At 45.2% G+C, this 25,507-nt stretch overlaps 1 protein-coding gene across 1 annotated transcript in view; it reads right to left on the reverse strand.

The window, feature by feature from the left end:
* Window positions 1–25,507, reverse strand: part of UBAP2L (ubiquitin associated protein 2 like) — a gene marked incomplete in the record, with an annotated part of 3,970,948 nt that overhangs the window by 2,664,002 nt on the left and 1,281,439 nt on the right. The window contains 1 exon segment of the mRNA XM_044080639.1: window positions 22,448–22,533. Coding sequence (XP_043936574.1) covers window positions 22,448–22,533 — 86 coding nt within the window.

The following is a 25,507-nucleotide window of genomic DNA, read 5'->3' on the forward strand; positions in this document are numbered from 1 at the left end:
TTTAACTGCATGCATTACATCCTGCATTTCTTTATAGTCAGGAGCTTATGAGCTTGTAAGCATTTTCTGTATTAACTGAACCATTAAATATTGTTGGTACTTAAGCATGGGAAACTGGCAATTTAAAGCCCTTACTGCTAAAGTTGCAGAAGTGTAAACTTTCTTCCCCCATCTATCCAATGCTCTAGAATCTCTGTCAGAGGGGATTGGATTTTTTGCAATGGAACCCTTAACCCCTTTGGGACCCTGGGAAATGGTTTCTGGGTCAGCAGAAGGGTTTTTATAAAGAAACTTGTGAGAGTTAGGGACTCTATAGTACCTATCTGGTTTGGCTGGTGCAGGGGGCAAAGAATCAGGAGATAAGTTGGATTCAGAGAACACATCATCCACAATATCTAACACAGGCAGAATAGCAAGGGGCCTGTGCTGAGCAATAAAAGGAAGTCCCTGAGCCTTTTCTTGGATTCTGAATAATCCTGACTTTCCCAATGGAAATGCTCCCTCATGGTATGTAAAGTTTCCCCAAAAGAGTAATCCTCAGGAGGAGAGGCTGAAGGGATAGATTCTTCAGCATCAGGGTCCTCATAGGGGGGTAGAGAGTATCCCTGGTCTGAAGAGGAATCAGAGGAAATGGAAACCTGATCAGAGGAATCACAGTCTGTATCCTGCCTAGGCCTTTTCTCAGGAGGGGGATGGGAACCCCTGATTAGAGTAATGAGGTCTTCGGCCATTTTGAGCATCTGTTTCTTAGGCATGGAGGACTGTCCAGGAGAATGCTGTACTTGTTTCTTTGTCTTTAATGGTGTTTTTGTCTTGGCTGTTGCTTTAATGGTAAGTTGTGAAGGTCTGAAAACACCCTCAGAAGCCGATGCCTGCTCAGCAGCTCCGGACCCATCTGAAGGATTAGTTTCCGTAGGCCCAATACCTTGAGTTTCCAGAGGCCTAGTTGTCTCCACGTGGGAGTCGAGGGCGGCCTGTGGCTCTGAGGTAGCGGGTGTCAGGGGCTGCAAAAGCACCTCACTGAGAACCGGTGACTGGCCTAGAAGAGGCTTTGTCGGTTTTGGACCTCGGATGCCTGTCTTTATCCTTGTCCTTGCGTTTTTTTTTATGAATTGCGGTCGTCGGTTGTTCCGACGGCATTGTATAATTGAACCTTCGGTAAAAGTAGTGCAGAGCAAAATCAAAACGTCGTTTTATAGTGCGTTTGTTAAATATGGCACAAAACCGACAACTAGTGATGTCGTGATCAGGGCCTAGGCATGGAATACAGTAAGAGTGGAAGTCCTTATGAGGTATTTGCTTCCCACAAGAAATACAATTAACTTTTTCTGACATCGGTCTGAGGGAAGAAAAAAGTTTCCCCAACGGGGTACTTAGCTTTATTGAAGACTTCGGAGCTGAAATTCGACTTCGAAAATCTCAGGAGTCAGCCGACCAGCACTTGAGAACTGCATTTGCTTCGGGCACCGCGCGGCAAGAAAGACTGAAGAAAATGGCGTTGGATGCATCTTGTACACCCCTGGCGCACTGACGTCAGGGAAGAAGTGACAGCAACCAACGCCGGACCAAGACTTTGGAACTCTGGCCGACTGCGGGACCGCCTGACGGCAGGATAACCTAAGTGTAGTCACTGCAGCAGTGTAACACGATGAACATCTGGTAATGCAAGTAGCCTGCTTTGAAGCGGAGGTATCTTCTGCAATATTCCCTGATTGGGATATGCAGGTAAGCCTCTTAAGTCTAGAGTTACCATCCAGGCATCTTTGCCTAGCATAGGTAGTAACTGTTGAAGAGTCAACATCTTGAATTTTGGAACGTACAGAAATGTGTTTAGAGTGGATAAGTCCAGAACTGGACGCCATGATTTGTCTTTTCTGGGTACCAGGAAAAGTCTGGAATAGAAACCTTGTCACTTTTCCTCTTCTGGTACTGGTTGAATAGCCCCCAAGTTCATGAGGGACAGAACTTGTTTCTGGGCCTCTGCCCACTGATCTGGGGGCAGATCTGGCCATCCGTTTGGGATTGGTAACGTGTGAAAATGAAATCTATATCCCTGGGATACTATATTTAAAACCCATTTGTCCTGGGTAATGAGTTGCCAGTTTCGTGCATGAAGTGCCAGTTTTCCCCCCAAAGGGGTGGCTAAAAGATAAGTGCTTGGTGACTGTAGGGGGAAGTCACTGAGACTGTTGACCATAGGGAGGTGCCTTGCTGCTTCCAGATTTGGAGGTGGAGGCATCCCATTGTTTTGTTCTAAAAGTTCCTTGAGACTGAAACCTGGAGCCTTTGGAATGTCTTGATTTGACTTGAGTGGCTCTGGAGGGGACTGGAAAGGACCAGTTTTTTGTAGGCCAGTGCCTACTAAATCTTGGAGGTTGCATTTGCAAGAAATATTTCAGTTTGCATAGATTTAGCTTTATCTTCCATCCTTTTTAACACTTCTTCAGCCATATTACCAAAGAGACGGTACTGTTGTAAAGGAGCATCCAACAATTTTGCTTTAAGATGGTCAAGCAGAGTTTGCTCTTTGAGCCAAGCATGCCTTCTTAGCACAAATCCAATTACAGCAGCCCTGAAAGAGGCCTCCAAGGAATCAAAGCAACATTGCAAAGTATGCTATCCAACTTGTTCAGCTGAATGTAATAAATCCTGCAAATCTTTACTTTCCACACAGTCAGAGATTAACATAATTTTCTGTTTAAGTAGTCCCATGATATGCTGTTGATATTTAAGCATATGAAATTGACAGTTTAAAGCCCTGATTGCCAAGGTTGCAGACGTGTAAACCTTCTTACCCCATCTATCCAGTGCCCTGGAATCTCTATCAGAAGGGGTAGGATTTTTAGCAGTAGAGGCCTTAATACCCTTGGGATCCTGAGAAATGGTTTAAGGGTCAGCAATGGGATTTTTGAAAATTTGTGGGAGTCAGCAACCCTGTAGTATCTGGCTTACAAGGAGCCGGAGGAAGAGAATCAGGAGTCATATTAGATTCTGAAAAACACAGCATCAACAATGTCTAAACAGGAGGTATGGCGAAAGGCCTATGTTGAGGAAGAAGAAAATCCCTAAGTCTCTTTTTAGATTCAGAGAAATCCTCACTCTCCCTGTGGAAATGCTCCCTTAAGGTATGTAAGGTTTCACCAAAAGAAAAATCCTCAGGAAGAGAAGCAGAAGGAATGGAATCTTCTGCATCAGAGTCCTCAAAAGTAGGATTAGAGAAATCCTGTTCATCAGAAGAGTCAGAAGAAATAGAATCCTGTTCAGAAGATTCATAGTCAATGTCTTGCCTAGGCCTCTTAGGAGGGGGTTGGCTACCACTGATCAGAGTAATTAAATCTTCAGCCATTTTAATCATTTTGTTTTTTAGGCATAGGGGCCTGCAGATGTGGCCCAGGCATCGGTTATTTAGACATAGACTTAGATTTTGGCCTTAGTTTTGAAGATGGCGTCAGTCTAATATACAAATCTGTAGGCCTGAAAACACCTTCAGAAGCCGGTGCCTGCACAGCGGCTCTGGACCCATCTAAGGTAGAGACATCCTCGCGTTCCATAACTGAAGCATCTCGCGGCATACCTGACTCCGAATGGGTCTCAGTAGAGGCCTGTGAATCAGAATTAGCGGGTATCAAGGGCTGCAAAAGCGCCTCACTGAGTACCGGCAAACTGGCAACTGGCTTAGGAGAAGAGTCATCGTCGGTTTTGGACCTCGACACTCTGTCTCTGTCTTTTTCTTTGCATTTTTTAGGTATTCCGGTAGTCTGATTGCTAACAGATGACATTTCTGGAAAATTAAATCTTGAGCCAAAATATTTAGATGCAAAAATATACCGACGTTTAATCGTGCATTGATTAAATTTAGCACAAAACTGACAGCAAGGCACGTTGTGGTCAGGGCCTAGACAAGGAATATAGTACAAATAAAAATCCTTATGAGGTATTTGCTTCCCACAAGTAATGCAATTATTAACTTTTATTGACATCGGTAAGGAGCAAGAAAAAGTTTCCCCAACAGGGTACTTAGCTTTAAGTTAAGCTTTGGTTCTGAAACTCGAAAATGAAAAGTTCAGGAGTCGGCCGACCAGCACTTGTGAACTGTTTCGGGCACCGCACAGCAAGAAAGACTGATGTAATGGCATCGGCTGCATGTTTTATACCCCTGACGACTTGACATCATGGAAGAAGGGACAGCAACCACCGCAGGACCCAAGACTTTGTTAATCAGGTCGACTGAGGGCAACCTGCCAGCAGATTGCCCAAATGTAATGACTGCCAACAGTGAAACACGAAGAACATCAGCACACTGCTGTACTGTGTTCAGCACCATCTTTCACTATTGCAAGCCAAAAAGCTCTACCATCACTACTCCTATCTTACAACACACATTATCATGGTTCATCAGGGATAGATGACTATAAACTAGACATAAGAGCTGTAGATGCACTAGGAATGTATTACTAATTCTAGTACAGACAACACATACTCTCCCTTTAGCTGACAAGCGTCCACTGAAAAGTACACATCATTTTGAACAAAAAAAGAAGTTATGTACTACTCACAATAACGTTCCATCTGAGATGTTGCTCTTCATTTGTCTTCAACCTGTGGGACCCGGATTCAGCACAGATCCGACTCGGCTGCATTTCTCCAGCATCTGATCCAAGCTCCTTCTCTACACACAATGTCCCGGTCACCTTCCTCCCTTCAGATCGAGTTTGCTGCCCCCCATAGCAACCCAACTTGACACCATGTCTTTCTCCCTGACACCAAAACTGAGGTAGTATCGAGAGGAATAACAGATTATGCCAAAGAGAGGGTCATGTCTTACCCAGCCAGACCACCACACAGAACATATGAGGCAGGGGAAAGGAGGGAAGGACAGGTGAAGACAAATGAAGAGCAACAACTCAGATGAAACATTATGGTGACTACATAACTTCTTTATCTGACGTTGACTTTATTTGGTCTTCAACCTGTTGGCCAGAGTCTCCAGCTACCAAACACCTGTAGAGGTAGATGCAGCCCTGGTGGAATGTGACCTTATCCCCTGTGGGGTAGGTTTTCCATGCTGCTTATTGCAGAAATGAATGCAATAGGCTATCCACTTAAAAATGGTTTGCTTTGAAATGGCCTTCCCCTCTGCCCTTACAGCAAAGCCAACTCGCAGCTGTTCAGATTTTCTGAGAGGCTTAGTCCTGTCCAAATAAAATCTAAGTTGTCTGTGCACATCCAAAGAGTGCAGTATTCTTTCTCCTTTGTTTTGAGGATTCGGGAAAAAGGTAGGCAAATGAATGGACTGATTAAGGGTCACACTCGACACCACCTTGGGCATAAGGGAAACCCTGTCTGCATGGATTTCCTGAGGGAAACCCTGTCTGCATGGAAGATAATAAAGGGCTCCACTGCCATGAGGGCCTGTAATTCAGACACTCTTCTTGCTGAAGTGATGGCTAGAAGGAAGGCCATCTCTGGGGTCTCCCATTTGTTCCTCAAGAGGTTGAATATTTTTGGTTCCTTTTTCCATTTGCGTGGGTCCATGAGGCTTCTGCTTAGGCCATCTGCCAGTGAATTTAGATTGCCTGGCAAGAACTGAGCTTGTAGGTGCATTTGGTAGCTCAAGGCTGTGTTTCACAGAGCCATGGCTAGTCTGCAGAGAGGGTACGAGTTGGTTCCCCCATGCTTAAGTACCACATAATTGTGGTGTTGTCTTGTCTTTACCAATAATTGTCCTGGACGAATGTGGTCCTTGAAGGCTGTCAGGGAATTCTGTACAGCTAACATTTATTTTTGGTTGATATGCAGGTGCATCTGTCTTGGGTTCCACTTACCCTGAATGCACTGCCCTGCTAAGTGAGCCCCACATGCATAGTCTGATGAGTCTGTTAGGGTTTGGGCGGCAGGGGGTAGAGTGAAAGGGAGCCCTTTGTTGTGGTAGCAGGCCTCTGCCCACCAAAGAAACTCTGTCTTTATAGAAAGAATGGTAGGAATCATTCATTCGAGGGGGCCTGAGAATGTTAACACCATAGGCTTTTTAGATACCATTGCAGTTTCCTCATATGCAGTCTTGCATATGGAATTAGTAGAATGCAAGAGGCCATGAACCCCAGGGCTTGCAGAATTTTCCTTGCAGATAGCTGGGTCTGTGGCCAGTAGTTTGAAGTAGGTTGTTAAATAAACTTGTTTCTCTGGAGTGAAGAAAGCCATCTGGGAAGTTGTACTCAAGCTTGCTCCCAGGAATACAACCTGTTGGCAGGGTACTAGGTGAGATTTCTTTTCGTTTATGGTGTACCCCCCAGGGAGTTTAGAAGTTTCTTTACGAATGCCATATGTTTTAATAGCAATTCCTGGCTTCATGCCTGAATCAGACAATCGTCCAAGTATGGGTATATCTGAATATTTCTCTGCCTGCAAAATGCAATGGCTGGAGCTAGACACATTGTGAATACCCTAGGCATTGTAGATAAGACAAAGGGAAGTGCAGAGAACTGAAAGTGCATGGAGCCTGCCCTGAAGCTTAGGTATTTCCTGCAAGATTCCCTTATTGGAATGTGCAGGTAAGCTTCCTTTAAGTCTAAAGTTGCAAATCAGGCATCTTTGCCTATCATAGGAAGCAGCTGCTGAAGTGTTAGCATCTTGAAATTTGGGATCAACATAAAAGTGTCTAGAATAGAGAGGTCCAGGATAGGACGTCAGGAACCGTCTTTTCTGGGTACCAGGAAAAGTCTTTAATAAAAACCTTGTCCCTTTTCGTCTGCTGGGATAGGATAAATAGCCCTGATACTTAAGAGAGAGAGAACCTACTGTTGAGCCTCCGCCCAGTGATTTGGAGTAGGTCTGGCCAACCGTTTGGGGTTGGTAGGGTGTGGAATTGGAATCTGTATCCTTGGGAAATTTTATTCAAAACCCATCTGTCCTGGGTAATGAGTTCCCAGTTTTCTGCATGCAGGGCGAGTTTTCCTCCTAAGAGAGCAGGTAGTTGAGCAGGGCTTGGTAGGTTTAAGGTCAAGTCATTGCGCCATTTTTGCATGGGGGGGCTGTCTTACTACTCCCTGCTTTGGAAGTGGGAGCCCCCCACTGCTTAGGCCTGTCCATAGCCTGAAACTGTAACCTAGGTGGTCTGCTGTTCCTGGGTTTGGACTGAGAAGGCCTAGAAGAGGCTGGAAAGGACCAATTCTTTGCAGGCCAATGGCTACTAAGCCTGGGAGGCTGTACTTGCAGGAAATCTTTAACAGTTTGCATAGATTTAGCTTTTTACTCCATCTTTTTGAAGACGTCTACAGCTTTGCTGCCAAACACGCAGTTTTGGTTTAAGGGAGCATCCAGTAATTTAGCTTTAACATGATCTGGCAAGTTTTGCTCCTTAAGCCAAGCATGCCTTCTAAGTACAGACCCAGTGACAGCAGCCCTGCAAGATGCTTCTAAAGAGTCAAAACCACATTGCAAAGTATGTTAACCAACTTGTTCCGTAGAATGCATTAAATCCTGCAATTCTTTGTGTTCAGCACAGTCAGCAATCAACATAATTTTCTGTTTAAGCAGTCCTATAATATGTTGCTGGTACTTCAACATATGAAACTGGCAATTTAAAGCCCTAATGGCCAAAGTAGCAGAAGTATATACCTTCTTACCCCATCTGTCCAAGGCTCTAGAATCTCTATCAGAGGGGGTAGGGTTTTTGGCAGCAGTAGCCTTAATGCCCTTTGGTCCATGGGAAATGGTCTCTGGGTCCGCAGTAGGATTCTTGAAGAGGAACTTGTGAGAGTCAGGTACTCTAACACCTGTCTTTCTAGGAGCTGGAGTTAAAGTGTCTGGGGAAATGCTAGATTCGAGGAAGGCATCATCTACAACGTCCAGAACAGGAGGAATAGCTAAAGGCCTAAGTTGAGGGAGGAGTAAGAATTCCCTAAGCCTCTTTTTAGAGTAATCCTGGCTTGCCCAGTGGAAATGTTCCCCAAGAGTGTGCAACGTTTCACCAAAAGAGAAATATTCTGGAGGGGAAGCAGAGGGAATGGAATCCTCTGCATCAGAATCCTCATAGATAGATGGGGGCAAATCCTGGTAATCAGAAGAAACAGAAATATCAGATTCCAGATCAGAAGAATCTGGAAGAAAATCAGTTCTAGATCTCTTAGAGGGGGGGAAGGCTGGCTTCCCCTAATTGGGTAATAAGGTCATCAGCCATTCTAAGCATTTGTTTTTTAGGAATATGGGCCTGAGCATGCAGTTTGGGCGTCGGTTTTCTAGGCATGGGTCGAGTTTTAGGCCTGGATGAAGATGGCGTCGGTTTAAAATGCAAGCCTGTAGGCCTGAATACACCCTCAGAAGCTGGTGCCTGCACAGCGGCTCCGGACCCATCCAAGGTAGAGACATCCGCAGGTTCCATAGTCGAAGAAGCATCTTGCAGCACACCGGACTCCGAATGGGTCTCAGTAGAGGCCTGCGAATCTGAAGTAGCGGGCATCAGGGGCTGCAAAAGTGCCTCACTGAGTACCGGCGAACTGCCGACTAGCTTAAGGGAAGCGTCATCGGCAGTTTTGGACCTATACGGTCTGTCTCTGTCTTTTTCCTTATGTTTTTTCAGAATATCAGTAGACGGATGGCTTACCGAAGCCATTTCTGGCTAGTTAAACAGAGTACCAAAATAATTTGCTGCAAATATAGACCAACGATGAATAGTTCGAGGGTAGAATAAGGAAAAAAAACGACAGCGAGGGAAGTCATGGTCTGGGCCTAAGCAAGGAATGCAGTACGAATGAAAATCTTTATGAGGTATTTGCTTTCTACAGATAATACAATTGTTAACTTTTACTGACATCAGTTAAGAGCAAGAGAAAGGATCCCCAATGGGGTACTTAGCTTTTTTGAAGCCATCGGTTCTGAAACTCAAAAATGAAAATTTCAGGAGTCAGCCGACTGGCACTTGCGAACTGCTTCTGCTTCGAGCACCACACGGCAAGAAAGACTGATGTAATGGCATCAGCTGCATGTTTTATACCCCTTACGACCTGACATCATGGAAGAAGAGAGAGCATCCGATGCAGGAATTCAAAACTTTGATCTTCAGGCCGGCTGAGGGCTACCTGCAGGCAGATATCTCAAATGTGATGACTGCAACAGTGAAACATGAAGAACATCCATACTTGATGAGGCCAGAAGGGGGAAATGAGGAAGACTGAGCTTACCAGTCATTGTGCTTTCTGGATGAATTTTGAGATCAGAGGAAGAGGAGGATAAGAATACAGAAGACCGGAGGGTCAAGCATGAACTAGAGCATCTCTGGGCGGCACCCTGGAGGGGGGTGAGAGAGAAAAACTCTCTGGACTTTGCATTGGAAGGAGAGGCGAAGACATCGCAGCAAGGATGACCCCCACTGTAGAAAGATCTGCTTCATTACTTGAAGGATTCAGAGACCACTCGTAAGGCATCAGGATAGACCTGCTTGGCCTGTCAGCTAGAATGTTGGACCTCCCCGGAATATATGTTGCAATCAGAAAAAGGCTGGAGATTGCCCACTCCCACAATCTCATGGCTTCGCAGCAAAGGGGAGAAGACCTGGTTCCCCCGTTTGTTGATATACCAGACTACATATATGCTGTCTATCTGGATGGCAATCGTCCCTAGGAGAAGATGGGGCTGAAGAGCTTGCAATGCCAATAGCACTGCCCTCATCTCCAGGACGATGACATGCAACTGGGTCTTCAGGGAAGACCACGTGGCCTTAAACTGTCCTTCCCAAGCAATGCCCCCCCCACAAGCAGGGAGGCATCCATAGTCCCCGTAGTCAGAGGGGTGGGGAGAATAAACAGGCGACCGCAAAGAGGATCTGGGGACTGAATCCACCAAAGAAGAGAATCATTGCCTGCCCGGGACAGATGAACAGGATGTGAAAGTGGTAGATCCAGAAAGGAACAGTGGACCTCCAGAGTCCATTGGAGCACCCTCACATGTAACCAAGCTGTGGGGACAAGGGTGATCATAGCAGCCATGGATCCCAACGCCCTTAAAACCAACTCTGCAGGAAGAGATGGAACTCGAAGAATGTAAAGACTTGCTGTTTGAGTGAGTGAAGTCTGTCAAGTGCCAAGAAGGCCTTGGTCTGAATGGTGTTCAACCGGGCTTCAATAAAATCCAGAACTTGAACCGGTTATAAGAGAGATTTGCTGAGATTGATGGCGATGCCCAGCTGATGGGCGGTTCGGATAAAAGTCCCGGGTTTGGCAGAGTCGATGACCGGAGGAAGCAGAGATGAGCCAATCGTCAAGGTAAGGGAAGACTTGGAAGCCCTACAGCCGCAGGTGAGCTACTACCACTGCCATCACTTTGGTGAACATCCTGGGGGCTGTGGTGAAACAAAAGGGTAGCACTCTGAATTGGTAATGACTGGTTCCCAGCCTGAAGAGGAGACACCTCAGAGTGTTCTCTGTCCACTTTGATACAATATTATGCATCTTGAAGGTCTACTGAGCACACCCAGTCGTTTTCCTGCAAAAAAAAAAAAAAAGCAAGACAGATTGGAGTGTGACCATCTGGAATTTTGTCTTGGCAACTGACATTCAGGGTAGAGAGATCCAGAATTGGCTTCAAGTCCCCTGCTTTCTTTGGCACCAAAAAGAAAGTACAGTTGTGTGCATTTACCATAAATGTAGATGTTAGAGTGTACTCACTGTTGCAGTCATCACATTTGGGTTATCCCTGCCAGGGTAAGCCCTAGGCCGGCCCGAATACCAGAGGCTTAGTATTTCTGTGTCAGTTGCTGACGCATCAGGACGAAGTAGTCAGTAGTATAAAGAAAGGCAGCCACGCCATTACATCAGTTTTTCTTGCCCTGTCAGGAGCCCCCAAGTGCAAGCCAGTTTATGGTGGAAGGACCCCACCAGCAGAAAGTAAATACCAAAATGTCCCTTGTAAGTAGAGAGAAAGAAGAGGGTGATGGAGGGTGGGAAACCAGGACTGCAACAGTGAATACACTCGAACATCTACATTTATGGTAAGTGTGCACAACTGTACTATGGTCTTCGTGTTTCACTGCTGCAGTCATCTCATTTGGGTTGATTCCCAAAGCTGAGGGAAAGGGTGGAGCAGTCAAGGAGACTAGGGGCAGGCTAGGATGCCCTGCAAGTCTGCAGTGACAAAGCCTGCCCTGGATTTGGAGAAGATAGGCAGGTGGTAATGTTTGGTGAAATTGTGAACAGATGTCCAGGTGGCAGCCTCCAGGATGTCCCTGGTGGGGACTCCTCTGAGGAAAGCTGCAGAGGTGGAGACTGTTCTGGTGGAGTCAGTCCTGACTCCCTTAGGGGGAGGCATTCCGTGTTGCTTGTAACAGAAATGGATGCAGTGTGCTTATCCATTTAAAAAAATGCTTGTTTGGAGATGACTTTGTCCTCTGCTCCTGCAGCAAAGCTAACCAGCAATCAGACTTTCTGAATGATTTAGTCCTGTCTAGATATAATCTGAGCTGTCTGTGCACATCTAGAGTGCAGGATACTTTCCCCCTTGTTCTGTGGGTTAGGGAAAAAGGTGGGAAATTAATGGATTGGTTGAGAGCCACACTGGACACCACTTTGGGCATGAAGGATGGATTAGTCCTGAGGGGAAACCCTGTCAGCATGGAAGATGATAAAGGGCTCCACAGCCATGAGTGCTTGTAACTCGGAGACCTTTCTGGCTAAAGTGATGGCCAGAAGAAAAGCTGCCTTCCAGGAGAGAAATTTTAACTCTGCTGAAGATGCTGGTTCAAAGGGGGGCAGGTGAGCTTTTCCAACACAAAGTTAAGGTCCCAAGCTGGGGTAGGTGGTCTTCTGGGTGGTCTCAAGTTGCTAGCCCCTTTTAGGAATTGTTTGATCTGAGGGTGTGAGAAAAGGGGCTTGCTCAGTGGGGAAATGAGCAGAGATAGCAGATGCATGAATTTTAATAGAAGAGAGACCACTGTGTAGCAGGTCAGCTAGGTAATCCAGGATGAGAGGGAGGGAGGGCTGTGCCGTATCGGCTCCCTTAGCCTGAATCCAGGGGCAGAACCTTTTCCATTTGTCAGCATAAGACTTTCTAATGCTAGGGCATCTGGCCTCACAAATAACACCTAAAACCTGTTTACTGAGGTTGGCAGTTTGATCAGTGGTTAGAGAATAAGCCAAGCTGCCAAACTGAGGGTCTGCAATTGGGGATGCATGAATTCTCCTTCCCTCTGGGTCAGGAGGGTTGGGGTCTGAGTGAGATGCCCTAGTGGCAGTGGGGACATACATATGTTTCAAGCACGGGCATTAAAGCCCTACTAGCTTGCCAATATGCCAAAACACTTGTTCCCATAACAAATGTCCAGGCTGTCCTTAAAAATATCTAAACTAGTACTTGCTTTATTGTAATCTAAAAGTCTGCTCCAAGCATCAGCTACTCTGTCAGAGAACCAATTAGTACACTTCTCATTCCTATAGAATCTTCTACATAGGTTATCTGACTATTCTCTAGTACTTTTTGATAACCCCAAACAATCACAGAGGTAGCTGTCCCTAAATTCTCTATATACCTGAATAAGACCTCCTCTTAAATATCTGTAAGAGGCACTGTACAAGTTCAGATATTTTAGTCTTTCATAATAACTTAGATTTTCACATCCATGGATGTTCTTATTATATTTCCACTGTACTCTTTCCAGTTTATTCATGCTTGTTTTCCTATAGGGTTTCCATATTGTTACTCAATACTCAAGTTTGGGTCTAATGTAACTGACAAACAACTTCATTATGCTTCATTTCCTAGACTTTATAAATCTCTTTATACAACCTACAGTTCTATAACTATCATTAGCCAATTGGCTGATATGATTAGAAAAACTCATAGCTGAATCTACCCATGTACCCAGGTCCTTAAATGAGTCTATGGTTTCAATCACTGTGTGCTGTATTAAATATTCACCTTTCAGTTTATGTCTCCCAAATGTCTTATGTTTAGTTTTTGATGTATTTATCAACATATAATTCTCCTGATCCCAAATGGTCAATTTAGTCAAATTATTTTGCAGACATGCCTTATCTGTAATGCTTGTAATCAATTTACCCAATTTCAACTCGTCAGCATACAGACTGTAGAACACCTCAGATGAAAAAGTAAGGTCTGAAAGATACAATCTAAACAAGTGAAGGCATAGTACAGAGCCCTGTGGGAGACCTTGACTGTAACTAAGGATTTCACCTGTCCAGTTGGTGTGCGATACTTGCTATGTCCTATTTGTAAGCTATGCAGCTATCTATCTTATCAACAGTACATCAATACCTAGTTGTACTAATTTACTGATCAGTGTTTTGTGCATGACCCTGTCAAATGCTGAAGTCAAATCTATATAAATCACATCACAGCACAATTTTTCATGCATAGCTATTATATTGTTATAGATCATCATGTTACAGGTGGTAATAGATCTATTTTCAACATATGCATGCTGATATACGGTTTCTAGTCCCAACCTATCCAGTTCTGACAATAACCTATCCAGTATTACCTTCTCCATTATTGTTCCACAACATGAAAGTAGACTAAAGGGCCTATATGATTCTGGGTTTATCTTACTCTCCTTTTCCTTAAAGATAAGTTTAATAAGTGCATGTCTCCAATCTTGAGGAATCTCCTCATATTTTTATATGACCTAATGAATAATAGATGTAATGGCAGTGTAAGTTCTTGCTTAAGTATTCTCAGGTCCTTGTTACTTATCCCATCTCCTCCCTGCGCTTTGTTTGGATCCAGTTTGACAGGCTGCACAGCAGCGGGTACCAGTGATGGCGAGGCCAGTCTGGAGGAATAAGAATTGTCACTGATTTTTCCTCCATTATTTTGAGCAGTACCCTGGTAATGAGAGGTAGCGGAAGAAAGGCATAGACTGATATACTGACCCAGGAGGAGGACAGGGCATCCACTTGCCAAGCAGTGATGCTCCCTGGTGCAGAACTTGCTGAGCTGATGGTTGATGTGGGAGGCAAAGAGGTTGAAGGTTCTTTTGTCTAGCTGCCACTCTTGTGGATCCAGAAGATTTCTGCTTAAGTGATCTGCCAGAGAGTTTAGAGAATCTGGCAGGAATTGTGCTACCAGGTGTAGTTGCATGGCAGAGGCTGTGTGCCAAAGGGTCATGGCCAGCCTGCATAGAGGGTAGAAGTGAGTCCCTCCCTGCTTGTTGATATATCACGTCACAGTGGTGTTGTCTGTTTTGATCAGGAGAGCCCCTGGGAAGAGAAGGGGCCTGAAAGCTGTCAATACGTGCTGGACAGCTAACATCTCTTTTTGGTTAATGTGCAGATGGATTTGATGTAGGCTCCATTGGCTCTGCATGCTCCTGCCGTCCAGGTGTGCACCCCAGGCATAGTCTGATGCGTCTGTGGTGAGGGTCTGGGCAGCGGGAGGTGGTGAGAAAGGTAGTCCCTTGTTGTGGGAGCATGCTGTTGCGCACCAAAAGATAATCTTTCCTGAGGCAAGGTATCATGGGTATAAGAGTTTCCAGGTCTTGAGAGTGTTGACACCAAAGGCTTTTTAGGTACCACTGAAGTTTCCTCATATGCAGTCTGGTATATGGAATGAGTAGAATGCAAGATGCCATGAACCCCAGAGATTTCAGGATTTTCCTTGCAGATAACTGGGGTCTGGTGTTAGAGAAGTAGGCTGTCAGGTAAGTTTGCTTTTCTGGTATAAGGAATGTCACCTGGGATGCTGTGTCCAGGCTTACTCCAAGGAATATAATCCTTTGGGTGGGTACTAGTTTGGATTTCTTTTCGTTGATAGTGTACCCAAGGGAGGTCACTAGGGACTTTACGAAGGCCAGGTGCTTGAGCAGCTTTTCCTGTCTGCCTGAATTAGGCAGTCGTCTAAATATGGGTAAATTTGGATATTTCTTTGTCTGCAAAAGGCAATGGCCGGAGCCAGAAATTTTGTGAAAACTCTGGGAGCAGTAGATAAGCCAAACGGAAGTGCAGAGAACTGAAAGTGCAGAGATCCTGCACTGAAACGTAGGTATTTCCTGCACGATTCCCTGATAGGAATGTGGATGTAGGCCTCTTTTAGGTCTAGGGTGGCTAGCCAAGCATCCTTGGAGATCATGGGTAACAGTTGCTGGAAAGTGAGCATTTTGAATTTTGGTATCACCAGAAAGGTGTTCAGAATGGATAGATCGAGGATGGGACGCCAGGTGCCCTCTTTTCTGGGTACCAGAAAAAGTCTGGAGTAGAAACCGTGGCCTTTCTGTTCTGCAGGAACGTGCTCTATTGTCCTTATAGAGAGCAAGGAAGGACTTGCTTCTGCACCTCTGCCCACTGGTTTGGAGGTAGATCTGGGAACCCTTTTGGGGTTGGAAGAGTGTGGAAAAAAAATTTGTATCCCTGGGAAACTATGCTGAGAACCAAGCAGTCGCTGGCAATAGTGGCCCAGGTGCTTGTGTGAAAGGAGTTTTCCTCCAAGGGGTAAGTGAAGGTGGGCAGAGATAGGGGGTGGTGCAGGAGAGTCATTGTGAGTTCTTACCATGAGGGGGTGGCTTAGAACTCCCTGTTTTTGAAGTGGAGGAATTCCACTGTTTTGATCTCTGCATTCCCTGTGGCAGCTGTATGGAGGAGGGGGGGGGAGTGGGTCTGGGCATATGAAACTGACAGTTTAAAGCCCTAATATATAAAGTAGCAGAAGTGTACACTTTTTTGCCCCATCTTTCTAAAGATCTGGAATCCTTCTCAGTGGGAATGGGATTTTTAGCAGAAGCGGCCTTAACCCCTCTTAGGACCCTGAGAAATGGTTTTAGGGTCAGCAGTAGGATTCTTGTATAAAAACTGGTGGGAATCAGGAACCCTATAATATCTGTCTGGCTTAACAGGAGCTGGAGGAAAAAAGTCTGGAGTTAAGTTAGCCTCCGAGAAAGCATCATCCACAATATCCAAAATAGGAGGAATAGCCAGGGGTCTATGTTGGGGAAGAAGAAGAAAATCCCTTAGTCTTTTCTTAGATTCTGAGTACTCCTGTCCTTCCCAGTGAAAATGTTCCCTCATTTCATGCAAAGTTTCCCCAAAAGAGAAATCCTCAGGGGGAGAAGCTGAAGGAATGGATTCCTCAGCATCAGAATCCTCATAAGGAGGTAAAGAATATTCCTGGTCAGACGAAGAAACTGAAGAAACAGAAGCCTGATCAGGAGAGTAATAATAAACTTCCTGCCTTGGCCTTTTATCTGGAGGGGGATGTGAACCCCTAATCATAGTAAGTAAGTCTTCCGCCATCTTAAGTAACTGTTTCTGAGACTTGGGTTCCGGATCAGAAGAGGCCTGGGCTGCAGTCTTTGCCTTTGTCTTTGGCTTTGCCTTCATTAGAAGCTGAGTAGGCCTGAAAACCCCTTCGGAAGCCGGTACCTGCACAGCGGCTCCGGACCCATCCGAAGGAGCATTGTCCGTAGGTCCTGCAACAGAAATATTCAAAGGCCTAGTTGGCTCCTCATGGGAGTCCGTTTTGCCCATCGGTTCCGAAATGGGCGACGACAGGGGCTGCAAAAGCGCCTCACTGACGACGGCCGAACCTGAAGCTGGCTCTGCTTGTACAACATTGTCTGATTTGGACCTCGGAGGCCTGTCTTTATCCTTGCATCGTTTGTGAACTCCGGTAGCCGGAACTGTATCTGACGACATTTTATAATTAAAACGCCTACCGAAGTAATGAAATGCAAAATCGTACCTTCGTTTAATCGTACGTTGATTGAATCTAGCACAAAACCGACAACTAGCTACGTCGTGGTCAGGGCCTAAGCAAGGAATACAGTAAGAATGAAAATCTTTATGAGGTATTTGCTTCCCACATGAAATACAATTATTAACTTTTTCTGACATCGGACTGGAGCAAGAAAAAAGTTTCGCCAACGGGGTACTTAGCTTTGAGTAGGAGAAGAAAGTCTTCAGACTGAAGTACGTTTATAAAAAATTGTCAGGAGTCAGCCAACCGGCACTTGCGAACTATCACCGCACGGCAAGAAAGACTGGAGAACATGGCGTCAGCTGTCAGCGTTGTACTCCTGGCGCTCTGACGTCAGGGAGCATGGCTGATCAGCCGACGCCGGACACAGACTTTGGGATTCTGGCCGACCGAGGACTGCCTGCCGGCAGGGGAAAACCCTACAGTCATGACTGCAACAGTGAAACACGATGAACATCTGGCAATTTAGTGTTCTGATAGCAAGAGTTGCAGAGGTGTATACTTTTTTACCCCATCTGTCTAGTGCTTGGGAATCCCTATCTGAGGGGGTGGGATTCTTAGCAGAGGTTGCTTTAATACCTTTAGGCCTTTGAGAAATTACCTTAGGGTCAGCAGTAGGATTTCTGGAAAGAAATTTGTGAGAGTCAGGGACTCTGTAATACCTGTTAGGGTGTCAGGAGTCAAACTGGATTCCAAGAAAACATCGTCCACAACATCCAGGACTGAGGAAATGGCCAAGAGTCTGCGTTGTGGAAGATCTAAAAATTCCCCGAGTCTCTTTTTAGACTGAAGGCAGTCCTGGCATTCCCATTGGAAATGCTCCATTAAGCTATGAAGGGTTTCCCCAAAGGAAAAATACTCCGGTGTAGAGGCTGAGGCAATGGAATCTTCTGCATCAGAATCCTCATAAGCAGAAAAGGGTTGCATGTCTTCATATTCAGATGCATCAGAGTCATCAGACTGCTACTCAGACAAAACTACTGGGGACAGATATCTTTTTCTTTTGGAACGGGTAGCTTGGCTTCCCCTGATAAGCATGATAAGGTCTTCCGCCATTTTAAGCATTTGAGACTGAGGCAAGGAAGCAGGTGCCTGAGAGTGGGGGCCGTCGGTTTCTTGGGTGTGGTTCATACCCTGGGCCTTAGAAACTCAGTCATTTTCAAAAGAAGAGTAGATGTGAAAGAAGTTGTCGGTCTGTGTCGAGAATCAGTAGTGCAAAGTACTTCCTCGGAAGCCGGTGCCTGCTCAGCTGCTCCAGACCCATCCAAGGGAGAGAGAACCCCAGTATCCTTAGTCGAAGAGGAGTTTTGCAGCATACCGGACTCCGAAAGGGTCTTGGTAGCAGCCTGCAAATCCACAGAAGCGCGCTTCAGGGGCTGCAAATAGCTTAACGGAAGCGTCGCTAGTAGGCTTGGACAAGTGCGCTCTGTCTCTGCCTTTATCCTTACGGGGGGTTTTTTTTTTTTTGTAAGATCTGCTGTCGGGTGGCTTACCTAAGCCATATCGGAATTCAAGGAATGTAAGCGAAAATATCTAGCTACAATAAGGGCGAGACGACGTTTAGTTCTGGCATTGAACAAAGCACAAAAGCAACACCGGGGGATGTCGTGGTCTGGACCTAAACAAGTGACACAGTAAGAATGAAAGTCTCAGTGTGGTATTTGCTTTCCACAGGCGAGACAATTGTTAACTTTTTCTGACATCGGTTAGTGCAAGAAAAAAAGGATCCCCAACGGGGTACTTAGCTTTAGAAGACTTCAGCTTCAATTCAGAAGACGAAACTCAGGTAGCGGCCGACCGGCACTTGTGCGAACTGCTTCTGGTTTGGGCTCTGCAGCAAGAAAGACTGATGTAATGGCATTGGCTGCCTTACTTTATACTTACTGATGACCTGACGTCAGTCCTGAAGCGACAGGAACAGACGCAGAAATACTACACCTCTGATAATCGGGCCGGCCGAGGGCTACCCTGGCAGAGATAACCCAAATGTGATGACTGCGACAGTGAAACACAAAGAACATCCTGGAATAGATGCCTAATCTGGAGTGGTCTGGGGGGGATGGGCTGGATAACTCGTTTTTCTAGCAGCTTGGAAATTTTCTGTGCTGCTGCCTCCCTTTGCGCAGGAACATTTGGAAGGAACCTGGTTGGGCTTGGCCTTTCAAAGAAGGGGATCGAATTTCCTCTGGATATGATTCGCAACACCCATTGATCGTGTGGAATTGACTCCCAGGCTGATGGGTGTAGCGAGATTCGACCCCCGACTCCCTCCAGAGACAAGCAGCCTGGCAATCCATTAGGGCTGTTCCGCGGGCCTGTCCAGGAACAGATCCCGACACCCTTGATTCCTTGGGCTCACTCTGCTATGAGGGCAGCATCTGTCAAATCCCCCTCTGACACTGGGGGAAGGAGAGTCTCGAGCATCCTGGGAATAACCCTGAGACTTCCGGAACCACATCTTTTTCGCCCCCCGCTGATTCCTGGAGAAGGATTTTTGAGGGATTGAAAAGCAGATTCCAATGGCAGAGTCTTCCTGTCCTCCTCACTCTGGACCAGAGTGTCACGTACCATCTTTCCAAAGAGTATGGAACCATCATACGGGGCATTTGTAAAAGACGCCTTGAAGGTATTTGAAAAGGTACAAAGCCGGAGCCAGGCACAACGCCTGATGGCAGCGCGTGTCCTGGCAGCTCTAGTGGTGCCCTCTGTAGCATGACAGAGAAGCCACATAGAGGTATTTGCAATAGAGGTGTGGGTTGCCATTCTGGAGGAGAAAACCTTGTCCTCCGCTGACATGAACCCTGGGGTAGACTCTGCAACCTCCTTCACTAGATGAGTATGTAGAACTATGCATGTAGTTCAGTGCACATACAGTGAACATGGCTGAAACGTAGACCTCCATCCCAAAATTGTCCAACATTCTAGACACTTGGTACGGTGGGTGAATAGTGGAGCTCTCCTGTGCGACCTCCTCCTTGGTGGCCGCCACCACCACCATGGCATCGACAGGGGGTCCCTTTGACCAATCTGGCTCGTCGGTGGGGACGCTGAGAACCTTATCAGGGTGCTTGGGAACAGGCTCCACTGTGTCGAGCTCCTTCCATGCCCAAGATGTCACAAGATCCACCACAGGATCTGCGGGGAGGGGGGGCACCCAGGAAGTAGAGGGTCCTGCACCAAACACTTCCAGGAACACAGACTAGTCAGGGTTGGGTTTTTGGATGGACCAACTCAAGCGCTGTTGCAGGATCTCCATGATGTCTCCAAATGAGACATCCTCTGGGGGTGATTGGGGGTAACCCCCCCCCTTCCTCCAAGTCCGTGTCTTCTACGAGAGACTCCAGCAGGAAGTCTATGTGCCTCCTTTTACACCTACGTTTTTAATGAACCACCTCAAGAGAGGAGTCTCTGGGGAGGACATGAAAACATCTAGCTGCTCCTGTGTGGGAGCTCCCTGGGGCAGAGGCAGCAAGCTGTCCCTGAGGTAGCAGGATGGCAGAATCCAGATAAAAAACAGAGAGAACCACGATGAGAGCGCCAAGGATCTTGATGGAATTGAAAGAACCCTCTCCACCACGTCAAATGCAGACGGAGAATGAACTGCCTGAGTAGGGGCTACAGATGGGTTTGTAATCCTCTGGATCAAAAGGGGAACTGGAGCTGAACCTCCAGGCACCAAGACACCGACAGGAAGGCTTTGCTCCGAAAAACTCTGAGCCGAAATTATCCCCTCGGGATCCGGTGCCAAGCCTATGGCTCAGAGCCGGACAGATCTGAGCTAGTCGGACCAGACCTGTACAATTTAATGACTGGCGTCGAGGCACCAGGTACCATCTGCGTCAACCTCTTGACGCCAACAGTCCTCGGATCTGAGGACTCTGAAACAGAGGGTCAGATCAGAGAAGGAGTAATCGGTATGAACGAAGACTGCAGGGCCCCTGCTCTGGAGGGAGAGGGGGCAGGCAAGACTCCCACCTGTATCTGGGTGTGGATGAATCTCTGCATCATCCTGTCCACCTCGGCTTTAGAAAGGCTGCGGGTGGATCTGGAGGAAGAAGCCACCAACACCAGCCAAGAGGGGTGGTGAGGTGATGCCGATGCCGGGGAAAGCACCGAAGCACCTCCGGCTCCAGGGAGAAATGAGCGGAACAGAGCAGGGTAGACTCCATCCTTGCAGTCAAGTATAGCTTGGCAGGTGGTCCTGCTGAGGACGAGCGGTCAGGGGACTGTTTCCTTGGCTTGTCCTTATGCCTGTGCTTATCCCCGTCCCCGGTCCTCTTGGTGGGATGTTGAGTTCCCAGAGGCCGAGACAGAAGTAGTAGCTGGGGTAGCAGTAGAAGGGGTGGCCTGGGCCCCCATGGTAGGAGGGGGTAGAAGGTCTTTTAGAATAAGTTTAATCCTCCGGTCGATCAATGCGCAAGGATTGAACCCTGCGCAGATAGAGCAGGAGGAATCAAGGTGGGCAACCCCTAGCCACTCAATGCACAAAGCATGACCATCAGCTGGAGAAGGCTTATGGCCACACTTTGAGCATTTACGAGACCCAGGTTTGGGAATCTCTGACAGTCAAGAGACAGAGGTAGGCTGAAACCAAAGAAAAATACACTCACTCACACACCCCTAGAGATAGGACAGAAAGAAAGGGGTTTTTTTTTTTTTTTTGAACTGACGTGAAACTCAGAAGGGAGGAGATAGCCAAAACAGAAAAGAGAATTCCTAAACAGAAAGAAAAAGTGGAGCAGACAATATAGACACACTTACCCAAAATAGCTCAGAGCAAACAGATCACAATGCTTACATGAGCATAGCAAATGAGATCTGAAGGGAGGAAGGAGACATGGCCATTATGGGTAGGGGACGAATATGGATCAGATGCTGCAGAAATTAGGCCGAGTCAGATCTGTGCCGGATCCATGTCCCACAGGATGAAGACCAAATGAAGACAACTTCAGATCAATTCATGACCGCATCCAAAAAATTCTACAGCCTACATAGGCATCCATCACAACAGTTGTCTGAATGACAGAATAACTACTACAGCATAATTCCATTCGCATGAAATTTAACTGTATACAAAAGTCAATAAATTTCAGACAGACTTCTAGAGCCATCAGAAGCCCAGACAATAAAGGCATATGCATGAAGCTTGATACTAAAAAAGAAAGCAACCCTGTACCATCTCATCTGCTCCTTCCGATAACTGAGAAGTATACCTAATTGCTATGACAAAGGCATCCAAGGGGTTGCTGACTCCTGTGAGGCTGGAATATGTAACCCCAACATGCCACAGAAGAGACCAACAGAATAAAGAAAAAGTACGTGTCTGGGAAAGGAAGTTACTCTTGGACAAGTGTCTTTGTCCTAGCTATCAAATTCCTCTGATAAAGTTACCTTTTCCTAAGTAAACCAACATGAATGCCAGTGCTGTAATGGCGTTTGGCAGTTTGGTGAAGAGGTTTAACACTATGTATTGCTTAAGACACTCCAAGAAAGGGACTACGTGCTGCTGGTTAACAATTCTGATTAACTACTAGTTTCAATTTTTCCTATCACTGAGTTTGCCATTGCAATGCACTGCACATTCAGAAGCTCAACCCTAGTTTTGCTTTATCACCCCCCATTATATTTTTACTGCCTGTCAACAAAATCACTTGTATACATATACAATATACTCCGTTTAAAATTAAAATCAACACTAGTTCTAAATCAAAACAGAAACAATTACACCACATGCATATAAAGAGTAGCTTACCTCTGCCCAGCAGTGATTGTCACATTTTCTGAAGGCAAAGGCATAGATGCCACACTTGAGGCAGTGAAAATCTTTGTTTCAGAAAGCTACATGAAATAAAAGAAAAACGGTTTAAAATACAGCAACTTAATGCATACTTAATAGTCAGAGATTTGGGATACATGGCTAGGCTTTAAAAGGCCCCTGGCTTTGTTAGCCTGCTAAACAACTATGAACCTATGTGCATTCATTTACATAAATTAACAAAGGTATAGCAAAAATCTAGCCAGTTAGCATCACTGATGAGGAATCCAGTTAAGCCATCACTGTCATGGGCTTAAAACAGCATCATTTAAGTGTATTTCTCTGCTTTGTGAAGACAGCATGTAGACTTAGTTGATCTGCTTAATTACACATGATTTTGGATCACTATGCACTGTACACTCAAAGTCTAACGAATAAATAATGCTTCTGGCACACCGACAGAAGTGCTACCAATCGTTACACTGAAATGCTCAAAAGTATCTATACTGGACATGTACAACCCACATCATAACTAAAGTCGCTGCCACAAAAGTATGAAGAACCTTTAACATTTTCTTATCAAAAAAAGGAAAAGCAACATTACCTCCAAAGCAACACACAGATCTTACTTGACAAAAAGCAGACAGGTGAATGTGAAATGGTGCCTTGAGCAAAGGGTTCCATGACACCTACCCAACACTTACCACTGCTCCTCTCCCATACACATCCCTCAGTGCTCCAACCATGGTTCCTTATCACACTCTCCCCACACATAATCCAGGCTATTTTATTTATTTTTTTTTTTTTTTTTTTTTTTACATTTTCTGACATTTTTTGTGTTAATCTTCAGATGTAGGAATATGAACCTGGATGCCTTCATAATAAACAACTTTACTTTCATTGTAACAAGTGACATTGGAGCTTTAAGAAACACAAATAGTACTACCTTGGAATTAAAAAGGTAAGGGAAGGGAATAAACATTTACAAAAACACAATAAATGGGATGGATTTATAAAGAGGAATGAAAAAATGAAGTGACTGAAATCAGAAACAAAACAGTGAAGGGCCTGCATACAGAGTTATAATGTATGCAAAATAAATTGGAGAACATGCATTAACAATGACATACTGAGTTAAGAAAATTACTGCAGACAACTTGGATAAACACTCCAGATGCAAGAGACAAATCACAGGGAGCAAATACAGACAATACAATAATACCTTCTCATGTAATCAATGGCGATTACTGTTAAGTCAATAATGTGACAGTTTACACTTTCATTACTGTTCAGAAAATGCACATTGATGCAAAAAGTCTTATTTTAAGTGCATTGCAGTGCTATATAAGCCAAACTTTTATTTTTTTACAGCCTCTTTGAAACAACGTAAGATTTTTACTTTCTCAGGAATCCCTGAAAAATGGAGCTGGAAGGCTTGCCAAACAATGTTTTGCCAATTAGTGGGTAGTAAGGATTAAAACTGGAGGACAGAAAGAGGCTATGGCGCAGCAAAAATAAGTGTCCCACTGTAAGTAGGTACATTGCACAAGGTAACAATGCACTGACTGTGTCTCCTGCTTTGAGCTACAGCAGCAAACAGCTCAAATTTCCTTTGCCATTTTTACAGATATGAATGGGAGATGAGATTAAGGGCTACAACTCAGGCATAACGAAAGAATGAAAACTGGCCACTTTAGAAAGAAACAGAAGTTAACAGGCACTGAGATTACTGTTCTGTGCGTTTGGCCTCATTTGTCTTTTAAGTAGTCACTGAAAGGCAATAAATGGTAATTAAATCTGACAATAAAAAAGCAGGGTTCGCGTGGAAACACAAGTAAAGTCAAAGCAGTGACATCGGCTTAGGGGCTATGATCTAATATTTTAAAGCCAAACACTGCATTTTGGGATACCATGAGGTAGACTAAAAAATGAAGATGGCAGACCCCATGTGTGCGGACTCTGGAATTTCATTTGAAACTATAAAAAAAGGATACAGAGTCCAAAAGTGGTGTTAAAATGTAAGAAACATCAACGTGATGAAATACACGTTTTTTCAGTCTGTGGGTACAGCTCTCCTTTAAGAACCTCAAATAAGCCAGAAGAGCTGGTTCAAGTGAAGTGCTTGCGCCTCTACCACAGAATTAAGATCCCAATGAGGAGCCACCAGTTTTCTTGGAGGTCTCACATTTAGTATCCCTTTCAAAAATATTTTGAGATGAAAATACATTGAAAGAGGAGGATCTATTGACATACATGCTGAAATGGCCAACAAATGAACCTTGATAAATGAGTAAGACAGGTCACAGTAAAGTAACTCAGACAAATATTACAAAAACAGCAATATTACCCCTCAATGGGTGTTGGTTGATTTTCTAGTAGCAGACTTTCTTGCCTCCATTAATACCTGCTGTACATCCAAAGAAAACAGGTGCTTAAAAGGTATTAAGTCCCTATTATTCCGGCAGTCAGTTGGGAAGTCATTCGGAGTCAGGATATATCAAATACAACTGGTTTTGTGCAAACAGATCCCATCTGTGGGGAAGCTTCTGGTAGCTGCTGCTGGCTGATTCCAAAAGAAGGGAGAACCACTGCTGCATGGGCCAGAATGGAGTTAGCACAATGACCTTGGAGGATTACTTCTGAATCTTCACAAGTACCTTGGATATCATTGAAAAAAAGAACATTCGAGTTTAAAAAAAAAAAAAAAAAAAAAAAAAAACACGTCTTCCATACTTTACTGCATGGAGTCCTGGAGTAAAATGTTGCCAGCTGATTGTTCAGAGGAGACAAGAATGTCTATTTAATGGGTCATATCCTGGAAGACCCATGATCTAGTTTTCATTTATGGAGGTCTGCCATTGTTCTACTCAGTCTACTCCATAAATTTGCACTTACAGAGTGTATGCCTGTAAGAGTGAGACTGTACTGTTAAGCTATATCCCATGCTAACACAGTTACTCTGCATAGAGAGTAGGATCTGGTTCCCCCTTACATGTTTACATACCACACTACTGTAGTACTATCTGTAACTACTTGAAGAGGTCCCTAGGGGACCAA

Source organism: Protopterus annectens, chromosome 8.part0 (genome assembly GCF_019279795.1).
Source record: "Protopterus annectens isolate FY-2018-M chromosome 8.part0, PAN1.0, whole genome shotgun sequence".
Classification (NCBI taxonomy): domain Eukaryota; kingdom Metazoa; phylum Chordata; order Ceratodontiformes; family Protopteridae; genus Protopterus; species Protopterus annectens.